Genomic DNA, 18,192 nt, shown 5'->3' with positions numbered 1-18,192 from the left:
CTGCAATGTTGTAGTTACTTTGTGCTGAAGAACAGATCAAAACACCCCACTGAGGGCAGAACAGGCACACCAAACAGTGCACTGATACAACTGTAAACCAAGCTATCCAGTAAGATTTTCAGTGTCTGATGAAGTGGAAAATCATGTATGCTTTGTAGCTGATGACTAGTAAAAAACATTGTCCTGCATAACATGCTCACTGCTCCCCAGCTAGGAACTGTGACAGGTTTTGTGAACCTGCTGAGAGCTTTCCCAATGGACAGAAAGGTTACAGGATGTTAGGTGTCCATGTCCACACTGCCAGCTTCTGTCAGAGTAGAAAGACAAAAACAGGTTTTGTTGCTCTGGCAGCCAACACAAACCGAAGCGCATACAAGGCCTAAGGGGGCTAGAGATGCCAGAGGTTATCTGAGCATGACTGCCAAGCTTCCCTGCCTTAGAGCACTGCAATAGTGAATATTTGGATTTTTAAGCTATTTTACTAAGATCAGCGAAACAGTTTTGGACTGTTAGAGAAATGCAAAAAAAAAAAAAAAAGGGAGAGATGACACCTAACATAGGCCTTGCTGCTTTAGTAAGGAGAAAAAGAACTTTCAGGTCACTAGCCCATAAAACTCAAATGGGTATCTTTAGCTCCAATTAGGTAAATTAACTGTTTCAGTTTCCAAATTAGTCATCTTTAGTGGTAGAAAGAAAAACTCTAACCATTCTCCAGTTCACATGTGGAAGAAAAGCCAACAAGAAGAGGTCTTGAACTCCCTTCTCACACTTATCTGAAGTGTCATTGGATAATAGTGACTGAAGGTAAAATATGAAGAAATCAATTATCCTGGTTTTCTCAGGACACAAGACATCAGTTAGGATCATTAACCAAATATTCATTGTGAGCAGAGAACACAACTAAAAAAAATAACAACAAAAAAGAACCAAGAAAACCCAAAAACCACAAGACATCATGCAGACACATTCTTTCTTGTTGAGAAAACTGTTTCTAATTCAAAATCTGTTACCTCTAATCAGTGTCCAGGAATCATAAACCTCCCTGACAAGAGAAAAACAAGTCAGTCCTACAGTGTCATCCATCAAGTGCGATGGACACATCTGTCACACCCTCCTGTGAATGTGTCCAAATAAAAATACGTCCCTCTTCAATGGTTTTGCAAACATTCTTAGCATAGAGCCTGTGTCATTTCTGTCTCTTCTCCCTCTACAGCTGCTTCTTCAGGGATGAGACAGTCCCCAGTGAGCAAGCAAAACTGAAGTCAGTATGAAACACAACTAATTGAGTTTATCCCTGGAAGTTAATTAAATTTTAGCAATTCTGAAGAAATCAAAGCTCCATTTATTTATTTATGGCTTCCTTGTAAAATGGTCCTATCAATGTCTTTAGGAGATAGCAATATATAACCACAGAATATTAAGTCCAAGCAGAGCACCATGCCAAATACAAAGAAATTACTCACATCATCAAAGGAAGAAATAGCTTCAGGCAAAGACCTGTTCAAACAGCTAGGCCTCACATGGTACCTCAAAGTCAGGTCTTCTAAAAACTCGAAGCAAATTCTAGCACTGCATTCCCTATACTGATGGTATTCAGCAACTGGAAACATAAAATTAGGGACCTAAAACTATCATCTGGAGATCACCAGACAAATCTCAAATCCACTGGCAAATGTAAGCAAAATTCATTTAGAAGTGAAGACTTTGAGATGCCAATGGTTCAGAAAAAAATTGAAGTACAATTGTTATTCTCTAGATGAAGCTACAGTACTTGAGCATTTTTATTTTCATCCACAATTTCAGTTATGAGTATGTTAGCTTGATATTCAGCACTGGAAATAATAAAAATATCTCTTGACAATTGCATGGTAGGTGTATTTTTAGAAAGAAACTAAAACCCCTATTTGAAAATGAGAAGCTGTAGAGAAAGAAAAGAAGCATCCACTGAACGCTGTCTCAGATTTTAAGACTATAGTCTGTCATGCAAAAGAGTAAAGAAATCTAACTCAAAACTACAGGATACTAAAGGAAACAGAATGGGATGAAAATGTTGATTTGTTGCCATAATTTTGTTACTGGTTGTACCCATTGCTCTTATTTTCTCATGACAAGATCCCAAATGCAGAAACCCAAAGTAGATCAGTAAGAACTTGTCAGACTGAGAACAATGGTTCTGAAGGACCTTAAACCTTATCATGGCCTACAAAGAAGTCATCACTGTAACTATGCATGCAATTGCAAATACAAGTCCAGAATATCTGAGGATTGTGAATAAAATATTAACAGGTTACCTCTGTGATGTGCTATCCAAAGTTCACACTAATAGTTTAATTAAAACATTTAATGAAAACCATCCACATATTTGCCTTGCTGGATAAACATCACTGGAGTAACACTAAGTTTTGTTAAGGAGGTGACTCATATCTAATAGGTTTTGAATGTTCTGAGAATTTACACAGCCTTAGGTCTGAATCTGAAATATGAATCTATTTTTTAAAAAGTTATAAATCTACCCGATCTTCCATCTCGTTGAATATCCACATGATACCACTCTCCATCATTGGCTTTCTTCTGGGTGGCCTTGACTTTGATGGTCCCAGAGCCCATGTCCAGCAGCAAGTAGAGGTTTCCATCTAGAAGCTCAACTGCAAAGAAGTCTACCTTTGTATTTTTCTGACTTCTGGTATCTTTCCTCTCCTGAGGCTTGCCATGGGTGAAAAGGATCAGTCCATTGGGTTCAGTGGTTCGGAAATCAAATGAGATGGAGCCCATCCTTTTGGTATTCCATTTAGGCAGACTAATATAGGCCTCAGGTGTCTCAAAGCTGATGGGATCCAGTGTAGCCACATTTTCACATATGAATTTGACTTCCCCATAGATCTTCATCTTAGTATCACCAATCCGTGCCAAGCGAGACAGCTCCAGACGAATGTCGTTATTCTTATAAACAACCTGCCAGACACAAGGAAAAGTATCATACATCAATCCTGCGTAACATACCAATACCCCAATTACTTTCAGCCATGGGAGATAAACTTTTCCCAAAAGGCACTGGGGAGAGCAAAGAAGAGAGTGCAAGAGTCTGACATCATGACAGAGGGAGTGAGTTGAACCAGAAGAGTGTATAGAAATGACAGCAATGGGTACTTTGCAATGACTATCGATCAGATAAGCAGTCAGAAGAGAATATTTAACTGAAGGGCAATGAGAACAATTAACTCTGCCACAGGCCCATTCGACTGTAAAAGCTTCTGTACACAACATCCAGTGTGTGTCTGGTATCATGCTGTTATATTTGCATAAATCCCATACAAAATATGTAACAAAGTGTAACCTCCAGGTCCATCTCTACGAGCCACAGCAGGGAACTTGGTAGCAGCACTGTCATTTCTCTATTATACCTATACCTTTCTTAACTACTAGGAGAGAGATGAAAAAAAAAAAATCAGCAAGTTGCTGTGAACTGTTAGTGATTGCCCTGTGGGTCCCAAAGGAAAAAAATAACTAAGACTTAAAATTTCTCTGACCAAAAAATCTTCGATCACTACTGACACAAACTTGCCATGGAAATATCTCTACAGCTTACCCTTGCTTCAAGAAACCAACAATTTATGTGCTAACATATAAAACCCGTACATTTTCAGTGCCTGGACTCTCACTTTCTGTGGGTTAAGGACCAGGACTCTGGGCTCTATTGTTGCTACATGGATTGAAACTAGCCAAGAGAAGAGTCTCAAACAGGCAAGCACTCCTGAGCATGTCTGTCTTACTCAGGAGACCAGACCTCCTACTTTTCTCTTTCTCACAGGTAGAGAATTAATTCCTAGAAAGCAGACTCTCTTCTGCCCTACACCATTCTCACAGAAGCAGGAACTGGAGAAGACACAAAATTGAAATACTTGCAAACTGTACTTCCTCTCAATCACCTTCCATGCTTGCTAAATGCAGAGCTGGCATGTACAGCAAGCAAAACCACTTCTGCAACTATCACAATTTTTATTGTATTATTGTTCAGTGATACTACTGAAGACTCTAATTTCTTCTAAGGAGTTATTATTCTACAACACTTAGTGTCTCTCACATATAGCATATATACACACACATTTGATTTCTGCTTTCAAAATCCTATCAGGATGAGTTGTCAGCAAATTGTTACAAAAATAGAAAGGAAAGAAGATATGCATTGTTACTGCTACTATTAGGAAAGTCAGAGAAATGTGCATGCAATAAATATTAAAAGGCAAATGAGAGAAAGAATGAGGGATAGGTAACTTCAGGATGAAAAAACAAATGAAATCATGATTCAATACATTAATAGATAGCAAAGAATTTCCAGATTTCTCTAAGTATTAAAGGAGAATTTCCCCTGTGCAGTCAGATTTTCCTGTTGCAAACGCAAAGCACAAAGTGAAAGGAGAAGCCAGCTGTTAAATCCCATTTGGAGAAATGACCCAAACCTCTAGTTCTTCCCAGCAGAGGACAGTATTGACCCACACTAACTTGTTTTGCTCCAATTCCTAATAACATGCTCTGCCCTCACACAAGCATCAGAAACGTCAAAGCTATTAATATCTGCAACAGGGATAAATTTAATTTTCAATTTATTATGTAGTTTTATTCTACAGATTAATCATGTCAAATGCTCTCATTAAAGACCATACACCTCCTTCCATTGACACAGCAAGGGGGTGCATTAGAGCCTCCTCTCTTGCTAGACAATGAGGTGCACCTCAGTCAGACTTTAGTTATGAGCACTGCATGAAGTCCTGTCTATGCTCCTCAAGCAGAAAGAGGAAATAAATAGAGCAACTTAAAGGATGGAGCAGGATGCTTTATGAGGATAGGCTGAAAAGGCCAAGCTCATATTTGGAGAGAAGACTGCGAAAAACATGATTGAAGTTTACAGAAGATGGAGAAGGTTAATGTAGAACTGCTCTTTGCTAAACCTAGCAATAACAGACTTAGAGGCATTTCCTGAAACTTGCATGAAATCAGCATAAAATGAATTTTTAGAAGTACTTATTTACATGGAGGGTAGTGAACTTCTGGAACTTGCTGCCAGGGGAGGTGATGGAAGTAGGGTGCAACAGAAGACGCAAAAATAACCAGAAATAACAATGGAAAGCAAGTCCACAAACTGATACTAAAGGAAAAAGGAAGGAGTGTGTCTTCTAGCAATTGTAAACCAGCAGAAGTGGGTACTGCAGGAATGTAAGGGAATTCACCACCGACAGCAGTCATGGTTATGTGTTCTCCCTAAACAGCACTTGCACCCTCCATTATTGGAGACACCACACTAGCTGCATGGATTGACCATTTTTCAGGCCCACAAGGGCTCATGACAGGTGCAACATGGCATTTTTGGTTTCACCACAACATGGAGTTGATTTGGTGGGCAAGAGAATGCCAAGCTTGAATGAGCTGTGGCTTTAATGACCCTAAGGGAAGAGAGCTACCCTTATAGGACATCACTATCAATTGCTCAAACCAACACTCCTCTAAACTGCATCTTTCCCTTCATGAGAGGAGCAGACAGGCAGCACAGTACCCTCCATGTGATTGATGGGTAGTGCTGGGCTGTATTGAGCCATGACTCAGTGACCTGTTCAGCAATCTCTGTGGATTGCTGGAATGGGGAATACCATGCCCATAAGCAGCTCCCCACACACAGTTGAGCCACATACAGGTTACATCTCCCTCTTTCATGTATTTGATACTTCAGTAACAATGCCATCTTTTCTGGGGAAATGCAGAGGATTTGCCTCAGTTTCTTTGAGGTGTGATGCTAACACTTAGTGTTTCATTAATCATACAAGTACCACAGCTGGAGAATCCTTGAGATGGAATGCTTTCAAAGGAACCAGAAAAAAATATACATAAAGATAGCTGTAATCAGAAAGTGACTAACAATGAAGAATCTAAGGCCAAGAATAAAGAGACCAAGAAAACAAGCACAAAGGAGGACCCGGGGAGATAAGAAAGGCTGTTGAATAGATACAAGAGTTCTGAATTCAATCTTAACAAAGAAACATATCCACCCCAATCTAAATCTCTGATGCTCAAATGTTGTTCTAAATTATTTTCTTTTTAAAAACCCCTAAACAAAACACCTAGCTTGAGAAATTTAAAAAAGCACCTGTGTTTATGGAAAAAGTGCAAGTGTTTCCATAGGTGACTTGAAGTATTATTAACAGACACATCTGGACATCAACATCATGATGTATAATCAAATACACCAGAACTCTCATGATAACAATAAAAGAAAAGGCTAGAAATAATGCTTGGGTGTAAAACCAGTGTGAATCCCTGTCAGGAGCAGAGAAATGCTAAGGCAGTCTCTGATAATGACAGTTCAACTGTTAAACCAAAAGTTCAAGATTGAGGAGGGAATATAATTAAATGACTGGTATGCATGCCCCATAGTGGAGAACATTCAAATTCAGTCTGTTTAATAGATAGAGGTTAAAATGTGATTCGATTGCAATCTACAAGTACCTGTGCAGAAATAGAATTTGGTAAGAGAGGGTTCTTCAATGCATGTGACAAAGGGACAATGAGATCTGGGGGCTACAGACTGAAGTTAGAGAAATTCACATTTTAAAATATTATGACTTATTTTTACATGAGGGTAATTTGCTACTGAAATAATTTGCTACAGGTTATAGTGTATTCTCTGCTACTGGCAAATTTTAAATTAAAATAGTATTCTGTTTTCTCTAAAAGACATAGTGAGACAGGAATTAATTATACAGCAAATCAGCCTATATTATCATAATGGCTCTTTCTGGCCTCATAACCTATGAATCTTTGTGTTTTAATGAAATCAACAGAGGCTTCAGTGCAGTTTGCAGGACAGACGAAGCGCATCCTCCCAGCTGCTAAAATTGCCTGGTAAAGGAGAATATGCTGTTGTCAGTTCTGCTCTGACTTGTCATCAGTGCTTTCAGTGAAGTTTTTTATATATTTTTACATGCTTGGGATCCCACCTCAAAACATACCACTAAAAAGAAAGGTGAGAAAAAAAGTCTTGGACAAAAAAGCCTGATTTGATAACTCTAACATATAAGCTTCAAGAAACAGTTTCTTTCTGCTGCAAGGCAGAGATGCATTGTCATGTTTCACTGAGGAAGCTTTCTGCCAGCAGTAGAATCTACCACCTGCATAGCACTTCCTACCTCACAGTCTCAATGTATGAGCAACCTCTGAACTAACTTGAAGGCTCTTCAGTATATGCCAAAATACCTACGGAAAGCCACTTCTCTAAATTCAAACAAGGCCATGAGTGTCTCAGAATGATGCTCTAGGACAGTCTTCTAGAGCCACACATGTCTTCCACAGCAACTGAGAAGAAAGCAAAGCAATGAAAGCAGTGCCATAGACTTCTCCATTTATGTCAGGTGCCTTCTGAACAACACCAGTCCTGTCTGTTTAAACAGAGACAAGCTTGAACTCATCCAAGGTCTGATATGTACATCAAGAGATGGTCTAAGGGAGTCAAGGACATGACTCCTGATACAGCCATACCCATCTTAATTATGGGAAGGTAGAAAAAAGAAAGAAAACTATTAGCAAAAACTATGCACAGAGCTTTTGAAAAATAACCTTAATTCTTCCAATCTTAAAATCACTTTATATTGCAAAAATGAAACAAGAATGATAAAAAAATCATAGTTTTTTTTTTTCCTTTTTCATTAAGGATAATAAATATACTTTAACAAAGGAATATTGACCATTCAATGCCTGTATTTAATGAATTACACTAATATAAATGAATGGTCAGGAAGGGGATAGTCCATGAACATGCACAGTAGAATTTCATGACATCTGAAACATACTGAGGAAGAAAATATGTACATTAAAGCATGTTTCCTATAAATCTGCTGAGAAAGTAGAGCTTGTTTTAGGCAGAGCTATAACAAATTCGTAATCTACTTCTGAAGTTTCTTTAAAATGGCAACTCTGCAATTCTGAAGCATTCAAGGAATTTCTCCAGCTAAACTTCCTATAAGTTTCTCTCATGGGTTAATGACAGCTCTAATCAGATGGCTTTTCACAATGATGAAAAGCATCTCTCTGCAATCAAGTGAAGTTGCAGATAGGGAGGGAGCAACAAAAAGGGAAGAAAAATTATGTGTTTAGTTTGGCCAGTAGCCAATATAAAAATTCCTCTCCAAGTTGGTGTTATTAAGCAGGAAACACGATTTTTGGTACAGGCTGGACACAGCCATAATCCAAAGGGGAATGGCTGTCAACAGCCTGGCAAATTAGATGACTACCATCATGATAAAGAGCAATAACCTGAAGGTTGCAATGTTTAGCTAGCTAGGAAGAGCACCGCTGAAAGCCAGCCAAATTGTTCACCTATTGCACCCTGGATATTGCTTTTTTTCTGTCCTAGGCTGCACCCCTTCACCAACCGCCCATATCAATTCTCACAAAGGATACCTGCTAGATATTCAGGCTAGAGCCTAAGACTTCTTTAAAGGCACCTACACATAACCAAGCAAGTTTCTACAGCAAGAAAATAATTACAGTTTATCCACTGGTCTATTAGACCTGTGTTTTGCTAGCCTTCCCTGACAAGCAAGTAGAAACAAATGCATCGGGTTAGCAGCACTTTTATTTTGTGTCTGGGGCAGATCATGTGTGAAGCAATCCAAGTCTTCAGTGACGGACAACTAAAGCTCCTATACTTATTTAAAAAAAACATTGTGTGGACTGTGGACACCTAGTATAAACATACTTGATGTTCCACTGGGATGACAAGCATATTCAGGTAAGAAACGCCATCACTGTTCCCTACAGTAGAAGACATAATTTACCTACTGTGTAAAACAATACATTGAACATTGGTGAAAAGTAACCGAAACCAAACAATCAAGACTCAAATATGATTTGTACAATGTTGACGAGAGCAATTCAAGTCTAGAGATCATCTGAATTATGCTTAACAAAGAATATGTGTTCACCCAGTGTTGAAGAATCCATTCAGTAAAGGTGCCTCAGCTTGCAGCTGCAGCGTGAGCTGCAGGTTGAGCTCTGGGTGGGAGCAGCCCAAGGCAAGAGCCATGAAGTGCCAGTGGTTTGGATAACATGGTGACCTGTGGCCCAGCTAGGTGATCAGACACTCAGAGAAACCACAGGAGCCACTGACTCCAGACTTTGGGGGTATAAAAGCCCAGGGACTCCTCTGTTCAGGGTCCCCCTCAGAGGCACCAAACTCAAGCTGCTATTTAGCTATTGAACTGAGATTAAGCTATATAAGGATCCAGAGATTTGAGATTCTGCTACAAGAAACCCAGAGTTGAGCTGGTAAAGAAATATTGTCTGACCATGTGAGAGTTGTAAGTGTAGCTGCAAAGGGGTCTGCCTCTACCTAGCTTAGGTGCTGCAACTGTGACTGCCAGAGTGGCTGGCTCCTGGATGATCAGACAGAAAAGCTTCCTTCACTCTCAGCTAAAAATAGGAGTATGGTGAATAGAATGCCTAAATAATAAGACAGAAGTATTTCAAGCTTCCCTACAAAGATTTTTTTTCCACCTTTAAAATCAATTATAATTTCTGAATAACTTCAGGTTTTGTGGAAAATTCCAGAAGAGAAAATAGACTGATTTAGTCTCAAAAGACTCCTAGGAAGATATGGAGAAGCATTCCCTAAAGCAGGATATAAAGAGAAAGGCTTTCGAGATGCCAGTATAACATGAGTGAAAAAGGCAGAGTGGAATTTCTTTAACTGATTTTGTGAAAATGTTTCCTTAACAAATAAAGAAGACAGAGGACCCAGGACTTCACTGAGGTGACAACTATCCCTTGATCCCAAAAGGGGCACCACAATGGCCACATGTCCATCAGTGACATGCATCAGCTGTGCATGTACAGCCAGGCACAGGCATGTCACTGCAGACCCCACAATTGCATCTTGAAATAAATGTGATGTGGGAACATTAGAACTTAGACACATTTATTTGTGAAAAAAAAAGTCATGACATTGTTTAGATGGGGGTTTTGCTGAAGGATTCTATGGCCTCCAATACTTAAGCAGTTTCCTCAGCTACAGAAAAGGCAGCAGTAAGATTAAGTAGAATTGGTTCTAGCATGAACTGTGATTTAAGGATGAATGCTCTTTTGTGATGGAAGCATCAAGTCATCTTCTTTCCTTGCTACACAAACCTCAAGTTCTGCAGTATGTGAAGAAAGGGATCACAGGAAATAAGTTATCATTTCTATATTTCTTAAAAATATCACTTTCCCACAATTTTTCTAAGAAATGTTAAGAAAGCATCTAAATTCAGTATGTTCTAAAGTATGTTCCTTGTATCACAGCATCCAAATTGAGATTGGGGAACTGGTTTTGCAGAAGTGCTTACTAGCCAAAATCAGTAAGTGAATACAAGGAGATATTTTGTCTTTTCTGGTAAACCTAAAAAATACTCTGAGAAATTAGATTCAAATTTGTCATTCCGTTTCTAAAAATCTAGCTGATTCTTGTTAATACAAAGGTAAAAAACTGACTGCCTGGTATTTGACAGTAACATAGTTCACCTTTAAGTTATAGCAAAGTGTTTAAGGCATTTCACTGTGGATTCAGATGCACCAACTGAAATTTGCTCTATTCTGTGTTCCAGTCAACCTCCATTTGGCCTAGTAACAGAGAAGAAAAAAAGCTGCAGGACAGGGAGGCCAAGACAGCAAGCTGTGATGTTCCTCACTTGTGCCACAGACATAGAGATACCTCATGTTAGCCCTGAAAAGCAGTTTGTACCTTAGATGTATTTCTGTGTGTAAGGACACAGAGAAGATATGTCTGTACTTTAAAAATATCCATCCATATACAATAATGAGGAAATTCGCTGTTTTACACTGAGATTAGTGCAGAGGTAAAACAAAACAGAAGAAAAAAACACTTAGCAACACATAGAAAATCATTCATTGAATAGGTTGAACGATGCATGCTGGAACATATGGAGGCACAGAAAGAGATAGTGCTGTACTCTACTGGAGATCATGTTCACTTTGGATAATTATACTTTAAGAAAGGAGTGGTACTACTGGAAAGACTTCTGACTAGAGCAATGAAAATAATCTGGAGTCTAGAAAATAGAACTTTCAAAGGAGACACTATAGAGAGTTCAAATATTAAAGGGCTACTACAAAGCAGAAAGGAACAATCTCTTATTTGTACCCATGCTGAAAAGGACAAAAAAATAATTGGCAAAAAATTACAGCAAGAAATTTTGAGAGAAAAGAAATTAATTAATTAATTTCTTAATTAAGAATTTATTTTTTTTTTAATGAAAGAACAGTGAAGCACCAGAAGAGGTTGTCTGAAGAGCCACAATCACTGGAGACCTTTAATTTCAAGCCAAAAAAATTACTGTAAAAACTCACATAGATGTCATTGTTTTTGTTTCGGGACAGTGGAAGTGTAAAGGATTAGATAGTCTCTCATGGTCCATTCTAGTTTTATTTTCTATGATTCTGTGCTGGGAGGTGGACAGCAGAGGAACATGTGAAAGAGCAAATTACTATGTATCTAAAGACTTTCCTATAGTGTTCAAGGACAGGAAGGAAGAATAAACCTTATAGTAACACAATACTGACACTTCAAAAATTTGAAGAGCCTAAATTTACAAATTACCTCCCTAGCAAATGAAGGGTTGAGACTTAAATAAAAAACTTCTAAAAATTTAAAAACTTTAAAAAAACATCATCACAACAGCTTCTTTACCAGAATGCACGAGTTGAGTTCAATTACATTTAGTCCTGTAGTGATTTCACACAAACATTCACCAGTTACAGAATACTCTGCTCCTCCCAAATGCATCCTGAAATCTCAGATTTGTCTAGCAAGCACAGGCTAAATCTGTCCAGCTTGGTTCAGTGATGATTAAGTGAGGAAATTATTACTGTCAAGTGTCTCAAGAATTTCATCTGAAAGGCTGAGAGGAATAATTTTAGGATGGCCCCAATGATCATTTAAGGCTTGAACCTTACTACACTGAAAAGTCTATCAGACAATGACTTAGCAAGTAAGACTCCATTTAGTGATTTCATTGTATTTTAAATCCACCTAAGGTTGTGCAAGTACAAAAGACCTATCTCAGGAAATAAATCTGTTTAGTATGGCTGGGTGAATGCTTCTATAAGAATGAGTTTTTAACAGAAAATTCCATTTCTCTCACACAGAATTAGCAATGAAATGCTTCACTTCAATCTGTAACAAACCAAAATGTCAAGTTTAGTTTTATCAACCTTTACAGAAAAGCTTTTGCATGAACTTAGCCATAACATAAACCAGTATTTTTCAGGCACTGCATTTACCTTCAGTAGTGGTCCCACTCTAGTCTCCACTCCCTATAAAAATACTTTTACATGACACAATGTCAGTGTCCCACCTGGTATCAGCAGAGACACATGACTGGTTTTGCCACAAAGCAACTTAACCAAATATTCCTCTGGGAGAATGGACACAAGGGCCTTACAGGACACAAGAACTGCATTGGAGGGGAAAACAGTTTGTGTTAAACTGGCTCTGGATTATTTGGGGTCAGCTCAATAATCAATATGAAATAATTTGATTCAGAAAATACCAAAATGTTAGATATGAACTCAGTTTTGAAGATTTCATGGATTTACACTTTTAAAAAAATAATCTTACCAGCAGCAATGAAAACAAATGTCAGCTGGAAGAATCTCCTTTGGAACAGAAACTCTTAATTTCACTCAGCTTTTCACTTCAGTGATAAAATGTGTTTTAATGAGAGCACTAATGTGCAAAGTCTTCTGTGAGAATACTGAATAGATATTGTTCACTCACAGATATGTGGTTTTTCTCCACAACCTACCTTCCCTAGCCAATATGCCTTGAACCCGCTTCACTAGAATATCCCTGGAAGGTACAGGAAGGTAGTTCAGTCTCCATATGCCAGGCAAGCATTAGTCTCACTGCTGAGGTTTCCAACATAAGCAAAGCAATTGCTAAGCAAATTGTGCCAATCACAGCAGTGTCTTCTATGTTTTTGTCACTTGCCCAGCAAAAACCAAATTGAAAATATTTACCATTACATATGGGAGAGCACATGCTCAAAAGTGAGCACTGCTGAAGTAACAATGAGATTACAGCCACAGAGGAAGCATTTAGCAGATTTAGTATTGTACAGACTAAGCCTACAAACTTAAAGTGTCGCCACTGCAGCAGGATGGTGTCACTGTAGCCAGACTCTCAAATCTGAAGGTGCTGCATCACAGCACGTGTCCCTCCATCAGCCTTAGCACAAAGGTCTCAGGGGCACTGACATCTCCCTCCACCTGCAGTGTTAGCCAAAGAAAGAGGCATCCCTTCAGCTAGGCTCTCCTCCTGTGAGGGACCAAGGACACTCTGGGTCTGCTGAAGAACTCCCACTGCAGGATGACACTATCCCATGGCAGACACCATCTGTCACAGGTCCTGATTTTCTGGTGAGGAGGAAGACTGTCTCCACATGTCTAGTCCAAGATACTATGGGATTCTAAACTTCTTTCCTAATGCCTCTCTTTTTGCCCTTTGCAAAAACCTTTCAACACTGACATCTCTCCAGGATCTCTCTGCTCATATCTCTTCAAATTCTACAGCATGGAACAAAGTTCAAACCCTCCATGGGTAGGATTCCCCATACATTTATCTGCACTGGGCCTTACATTGTGTGAAAACAGGGATGTGATGAGCTAATTTTTGCTTGAATATTTGCTGTAGAGGGCAGGAAATGGAGTTAATTCTCTACCTGAAAGAAACATCAAGAGAAGATACTGTCCTCTTATAACCCTCGAATTGGTGTGAGAAAAAGAACCGTAAGTTCTTTTACATCTTTCTCTCACGTGTGTCTAAAACTCCATCATCTCTGACCTTCATCTCTAAGCTTGCAGCACTAATAAAAGGAATGGGGGCGGGGGGGGGGGGGGGGGTAAAAAAAAAAAATCCAATACCTATCTTCTGTTTGGGACTGAACCCCAGTTACCATAATGGCAAAAGTTCTAGTTCATCCATTCATCCAGAAGCCACCCAGCTGCACCAGCCACAGCTTTAGCGCACAGCACAACAGTGAGACCAATAGAGGGAGGTTTGGAATGGGATGGTTCCTCTCAGCTTTTCATCTGGTTTTATCTGGCCTCCAGAGAAACCCTTATTAACAAAATTCTCCCCTTCACCCACCAACTTTACAGGTTTCTTGGGGAAGAGTGATAACACGTGCTGGCAAAACTTCACAGTCATCCCTTGCTTAGATCTGGAAGCTGTAGACATGGAGTGCAAGTCCAGTGGCTCCTGGGGAACAAGGGGGAATAGGGAAGCATTCAGCACAGCCAGAACTGCAGCCACACTGAGAGCTCTGGGGAAAGCACATGGAAACAGAAACAAAAGCAAACACAGGTGACATTTTCCACTAGAAGCACTGAAATGAGAAGCAGAAATGGGAGACAGGTGAGGACCTCAGCACCCAAGTCAGCACCAGATTACACTTCCTTCTCCAAGTAGGCGGGCTGCTGCAATCAGGAAGAGAGAAAGCTCTTCAGAAAAAGGAGAGAGGTCAGGTCTGGAGTCAGCATTGAATGCCAGACAAAAAAGACACCTGATTAGCTGGTTCCCAGCATAAAGGGAGCTAGAAAATAAAAAAGATGACACAGCCATAGAAATACTTTCCATAAGAAATTCCTACAGAAAAGTTTAAGTTACTCAGTGAATATTACTGTCTTGACATTAGTTTGCTTAATATTGCATTAACTTCCACTTCCCATTAAGGACTACTATCCCTGTTTTATCCCTGAAAGAGGGAACTGAATTCATACAATAAGTCAATAGATGTCAAGAAAGAATATTTCTTCTTCCTAGTTACTACCTTGTGCCTAAGCTGGGAAAAATATTTTGGTAACACAGATGAGTGAAAACAACCTACTGATCTCTTTCCATTTTAGAATGCTATAATGTAAATATGAACAATAATAAACCTTTCCCTCAGTATATTTACTTTTGCTACAATGCCATTTTGATGCACTCAGGCATTGGGTTTCCATCTCCTCTGTGTGGAGCTCAAGGAACTGATCTCACATCTAAGAAAGCCTCTTTGATACAAGACTAATTTACTTATATTTTCTGATTAGCTCAGTATATCTTACTGCTTAAGAATGATCTATACCAGATCATAAACAGAACAATAGAGCTTACATTGCTCAAACACTAATAGGCAGAAAACAAAATCTGCCTTTGCCACACTTTGGCAAAAATTTGCCTAAACCTTTCTGTTTAAGTGGACTTCCCATACACTTTAGAGGTTTAAGTCCCAACAATCTTTTCCAACCTTTATGGAGCACCGAGGTAACTACTGGTACTTGCTGGGACAGAAGCAGTTTCAGAACATGCTGAACTTCCATTTCTGGAGTTGACTCCTTGAAGAAGGGGGTTGAGAAGAGGGCTCTGCTCTTGTTATTACCCAGACCACGTTGACCAGAACATAGAAACGATTGGTCTGTCTACATGGCACTCAAAGAACCTACTGTTTGTCCTCTACAGCAGTTTTATTCAACTTGCACTGAGTAAGCACTATCAAAAATAGCAAAATACATAGAAATCAGTCAGCCATTCTTTGCCTAATATGTCAAGAAAACTTCTCTGTGTGTTCTACTGGCAGCTGAATGGGGAAAAAAGGGAATAAGAGAAAATGGCTGACATAGTCACAAAACTTGAAAAAAATATTCCTGGAAGCAAGGACACATATATATTCCTCAGTGCAGGACTGGCTGGATGTTTGGACATGTAATGTCTATCTCTAAAGCATGCATACATGCTGTATTTGTCTGCCTAGATATACTTCCATATATTTACATATCCACAGATACACAAAAAACATATATATTTATGTACTCGTGTACAGATCTGCACTGGTAGCTACTAAAGGCATATATATGGGTTTATACACATTTGTGAACAGTACCTGCATGCACTCTACTGTATGTGCATACATGTGTACTCATGTCTTCACTTGTGACTTTTAGGCTATGCTGTTGTGATTTAACCCAAGCCAGCAACACAGCAGCACATGAGATGCGGAGGAGAATCATAAATAAAATAAAATAAAAGGGAAAACCTGTAGGTTGAGATAAGAACTGTTTAATAATAATAGTAATAATAATAATGAGACAACAAAGGAGACAGGAATAAAACCCAAGACAGACAAGTGATGCACCACACTGTTGCTCACCACCCACTAATTGATACCTAGCCCATGTTTACCCAGGACAGTAAAAGCAGCATTAGAAGAATGCACATTATCTGCATGCAGATTCCTACATTCTGTTCTTAGGCAGCTGTGTGACCAAAAAACTGGTTGGCATTCTAGTAACAGCTATCCTCTTTCCCTGAAAGCAAGAGCATATCTTATTGAAATACTATGCTGGTTTGGGCAGAGTTAGAGTTAATTTTCTTCACAGTGGCTGTTATGGGGATGTGTTATGGATCTGTGCTGAACACAGTGATGGCAATCTAGAGAGGTTTTTGTTGCTGCTGAGCAGGGCTTACACAGAGCCAAGGCCTTTTCTGCTTTGTGTACTGCCACGTTGGTGAGGAAGTTGGAGGAGACACAGCCAGAACAGGTGACCCCAAGTGTCCAAAGGGATATTCCAGAGCATGTGACATCATGCTCACTATAGAAAGTGAGGGGAAGGAGAAGGAGGGGAGGGACGTTTGGAGTGATGGTGTTTCCATAGTCTTGGTGACTTCCCAAGAAGTGATATCACACCATTATGTGTGAAGTGGCCCTGCTCTCCTGGAGATGGCTGAACACCTGCCTGCCATGGGAAGCAGTGAACTAATTCCATGTTTTGCTTTGCATGCATGCATGGCTTTTGCTTTTCCTATTAAATTGTCTTTATCTCAATCCACAAGTGCTCTCAGTTTTGCCCTTCTGGTTTCCTCCACCACCCCGCTACTGGCTTCACAGCACTTGGCTGCTGGCTGGGGTTAAATCATGACAAACACCACACAAGGATGGAGTTAGTATTAGAGAAAAGACTGGTGGAGGTGAGATTACACCAGAATCCTTTTGATTGAAAATTCAGCCTTTCCACACCCTCCAGTATACCCCAAAGATACCAGTTCAGAAGATGCAAGTAACTTTGCTGTACATGACATTGGACTGTGTGCTGACTGGGACTTTGCAGAACAAAACCATGCTCACTCATACATTTCTATTTCTTTCACACTGGCATGGTCAAACCTGAAAGAAGCACAGACAAGGAAGGAGGCAAAAAAAATGACAACAGGGGCTTAAGTAAAGTATTTCTAATGTAAGCTATACTGGATTTGGCACATTATTGCCTACAGTCCTGTTCCAATTCCAAATAACCCAATGTCAGCTCTGATTATTGTACTATTTTGAATAGGCAATTAAGAAAAAAAAAACTTAAAAAAACCAAAAAAACAACACAACAACCACATAAAAAAGCCCCATGTGCAGCATATTAAGAGGAAAATGCTGAAAAGTACATTATTAGAGAATACATGTTCAGCCCATGATGCTTCCCAGCATCACTGTGTCCTGCCATTCCCAGGCAGTCATTGTTCTGCTTGGCTCAGGTCCTTCACATAGAAGGCACTCAAAAGGAGAGAATTAGTGGTGATGGTTATGGCACAGTGAAAGTGCTGCTGTTTTCTATACTTTACTATACTCTTTTTTCTCTTTCTTTCCCTACAGAAATAAACTTTGAAAGAGTTGCATTTTTCAGTTACCTCATACTTCCCCATTTTGCTTTGGGAGGAATATAAATAGTAAACAAAACAGGCAAGTTATTTCTCTAACTCCTCAGTTACTCTGTCAATAACGTCTGTATGGTTTTATAACACAATTTCTTTGCCCTTCAAAGCACAAGAATCCCACACTGTTCTGGTATCCATAAGCCTGATATCTCTCACTGCAAACCCATCATTTGTATGCAGGTCTATCAACAGGTATTACTAAGGGTAAGAATTATTTCCCAAAAGCTTCTAAAAGGAAAGATGGGTTGCAGACATCTGTCCCATTTTTAGTCCCTCACAAAGCCACAGAAATTCAGAGGCCAGAGAAAAGTTCTCAACTGCTCTTCCTGCACTCTGCTACAAATTTGTTTTATCCTACATAGGCTAATCTGCCTCTTAAAAGCAGATCATCAGCCTCTTTCCATTTTTTC

General features: G+C 39.4%; 1 protein-coding gene across 6 annotated transcripts in view; it reads right to left on the bottom strand.

Moving 5' to 3' along the window:
- NRXN3 (neurexin 3) overlaps positions 1–18,192 on the bottom strand; it is a 900,390-nt gene that overhangs the window by 657,522 nt on the left and 224,676 nt on the right. For all 6 annotated transcript variants that reach the window (XM_062495263.1, XM_062495267.1, XM_062495265.1 and 3 more), the window contains one exon: positions 2,514–2,952. In XM_062495263.1, coding sequence (XP_062351247.1) covers positions 2,514–2,952 — 439 coding nt within the window. The remainder of the gene's footprint in view (positions 1–2,513; positions 2,953–18,192) is intronic.

This window comes from Cinclus cinclus, chromosome 6, assembly GCF_963662255.1.
Source record: "Cinclus cinclus chromosome 6, bCinCin1.1, whole genome shotgun sequence".
NCBI classification, from domain to species: Eukaryota; Metazoa; Chordata; class Aves; order Passeriformes; family Cinclidae; genus Cinclus; species Cinclus cinclus.
This window is presented reverse-complemented; position numbering and strand designations above follow the sequence as displayed.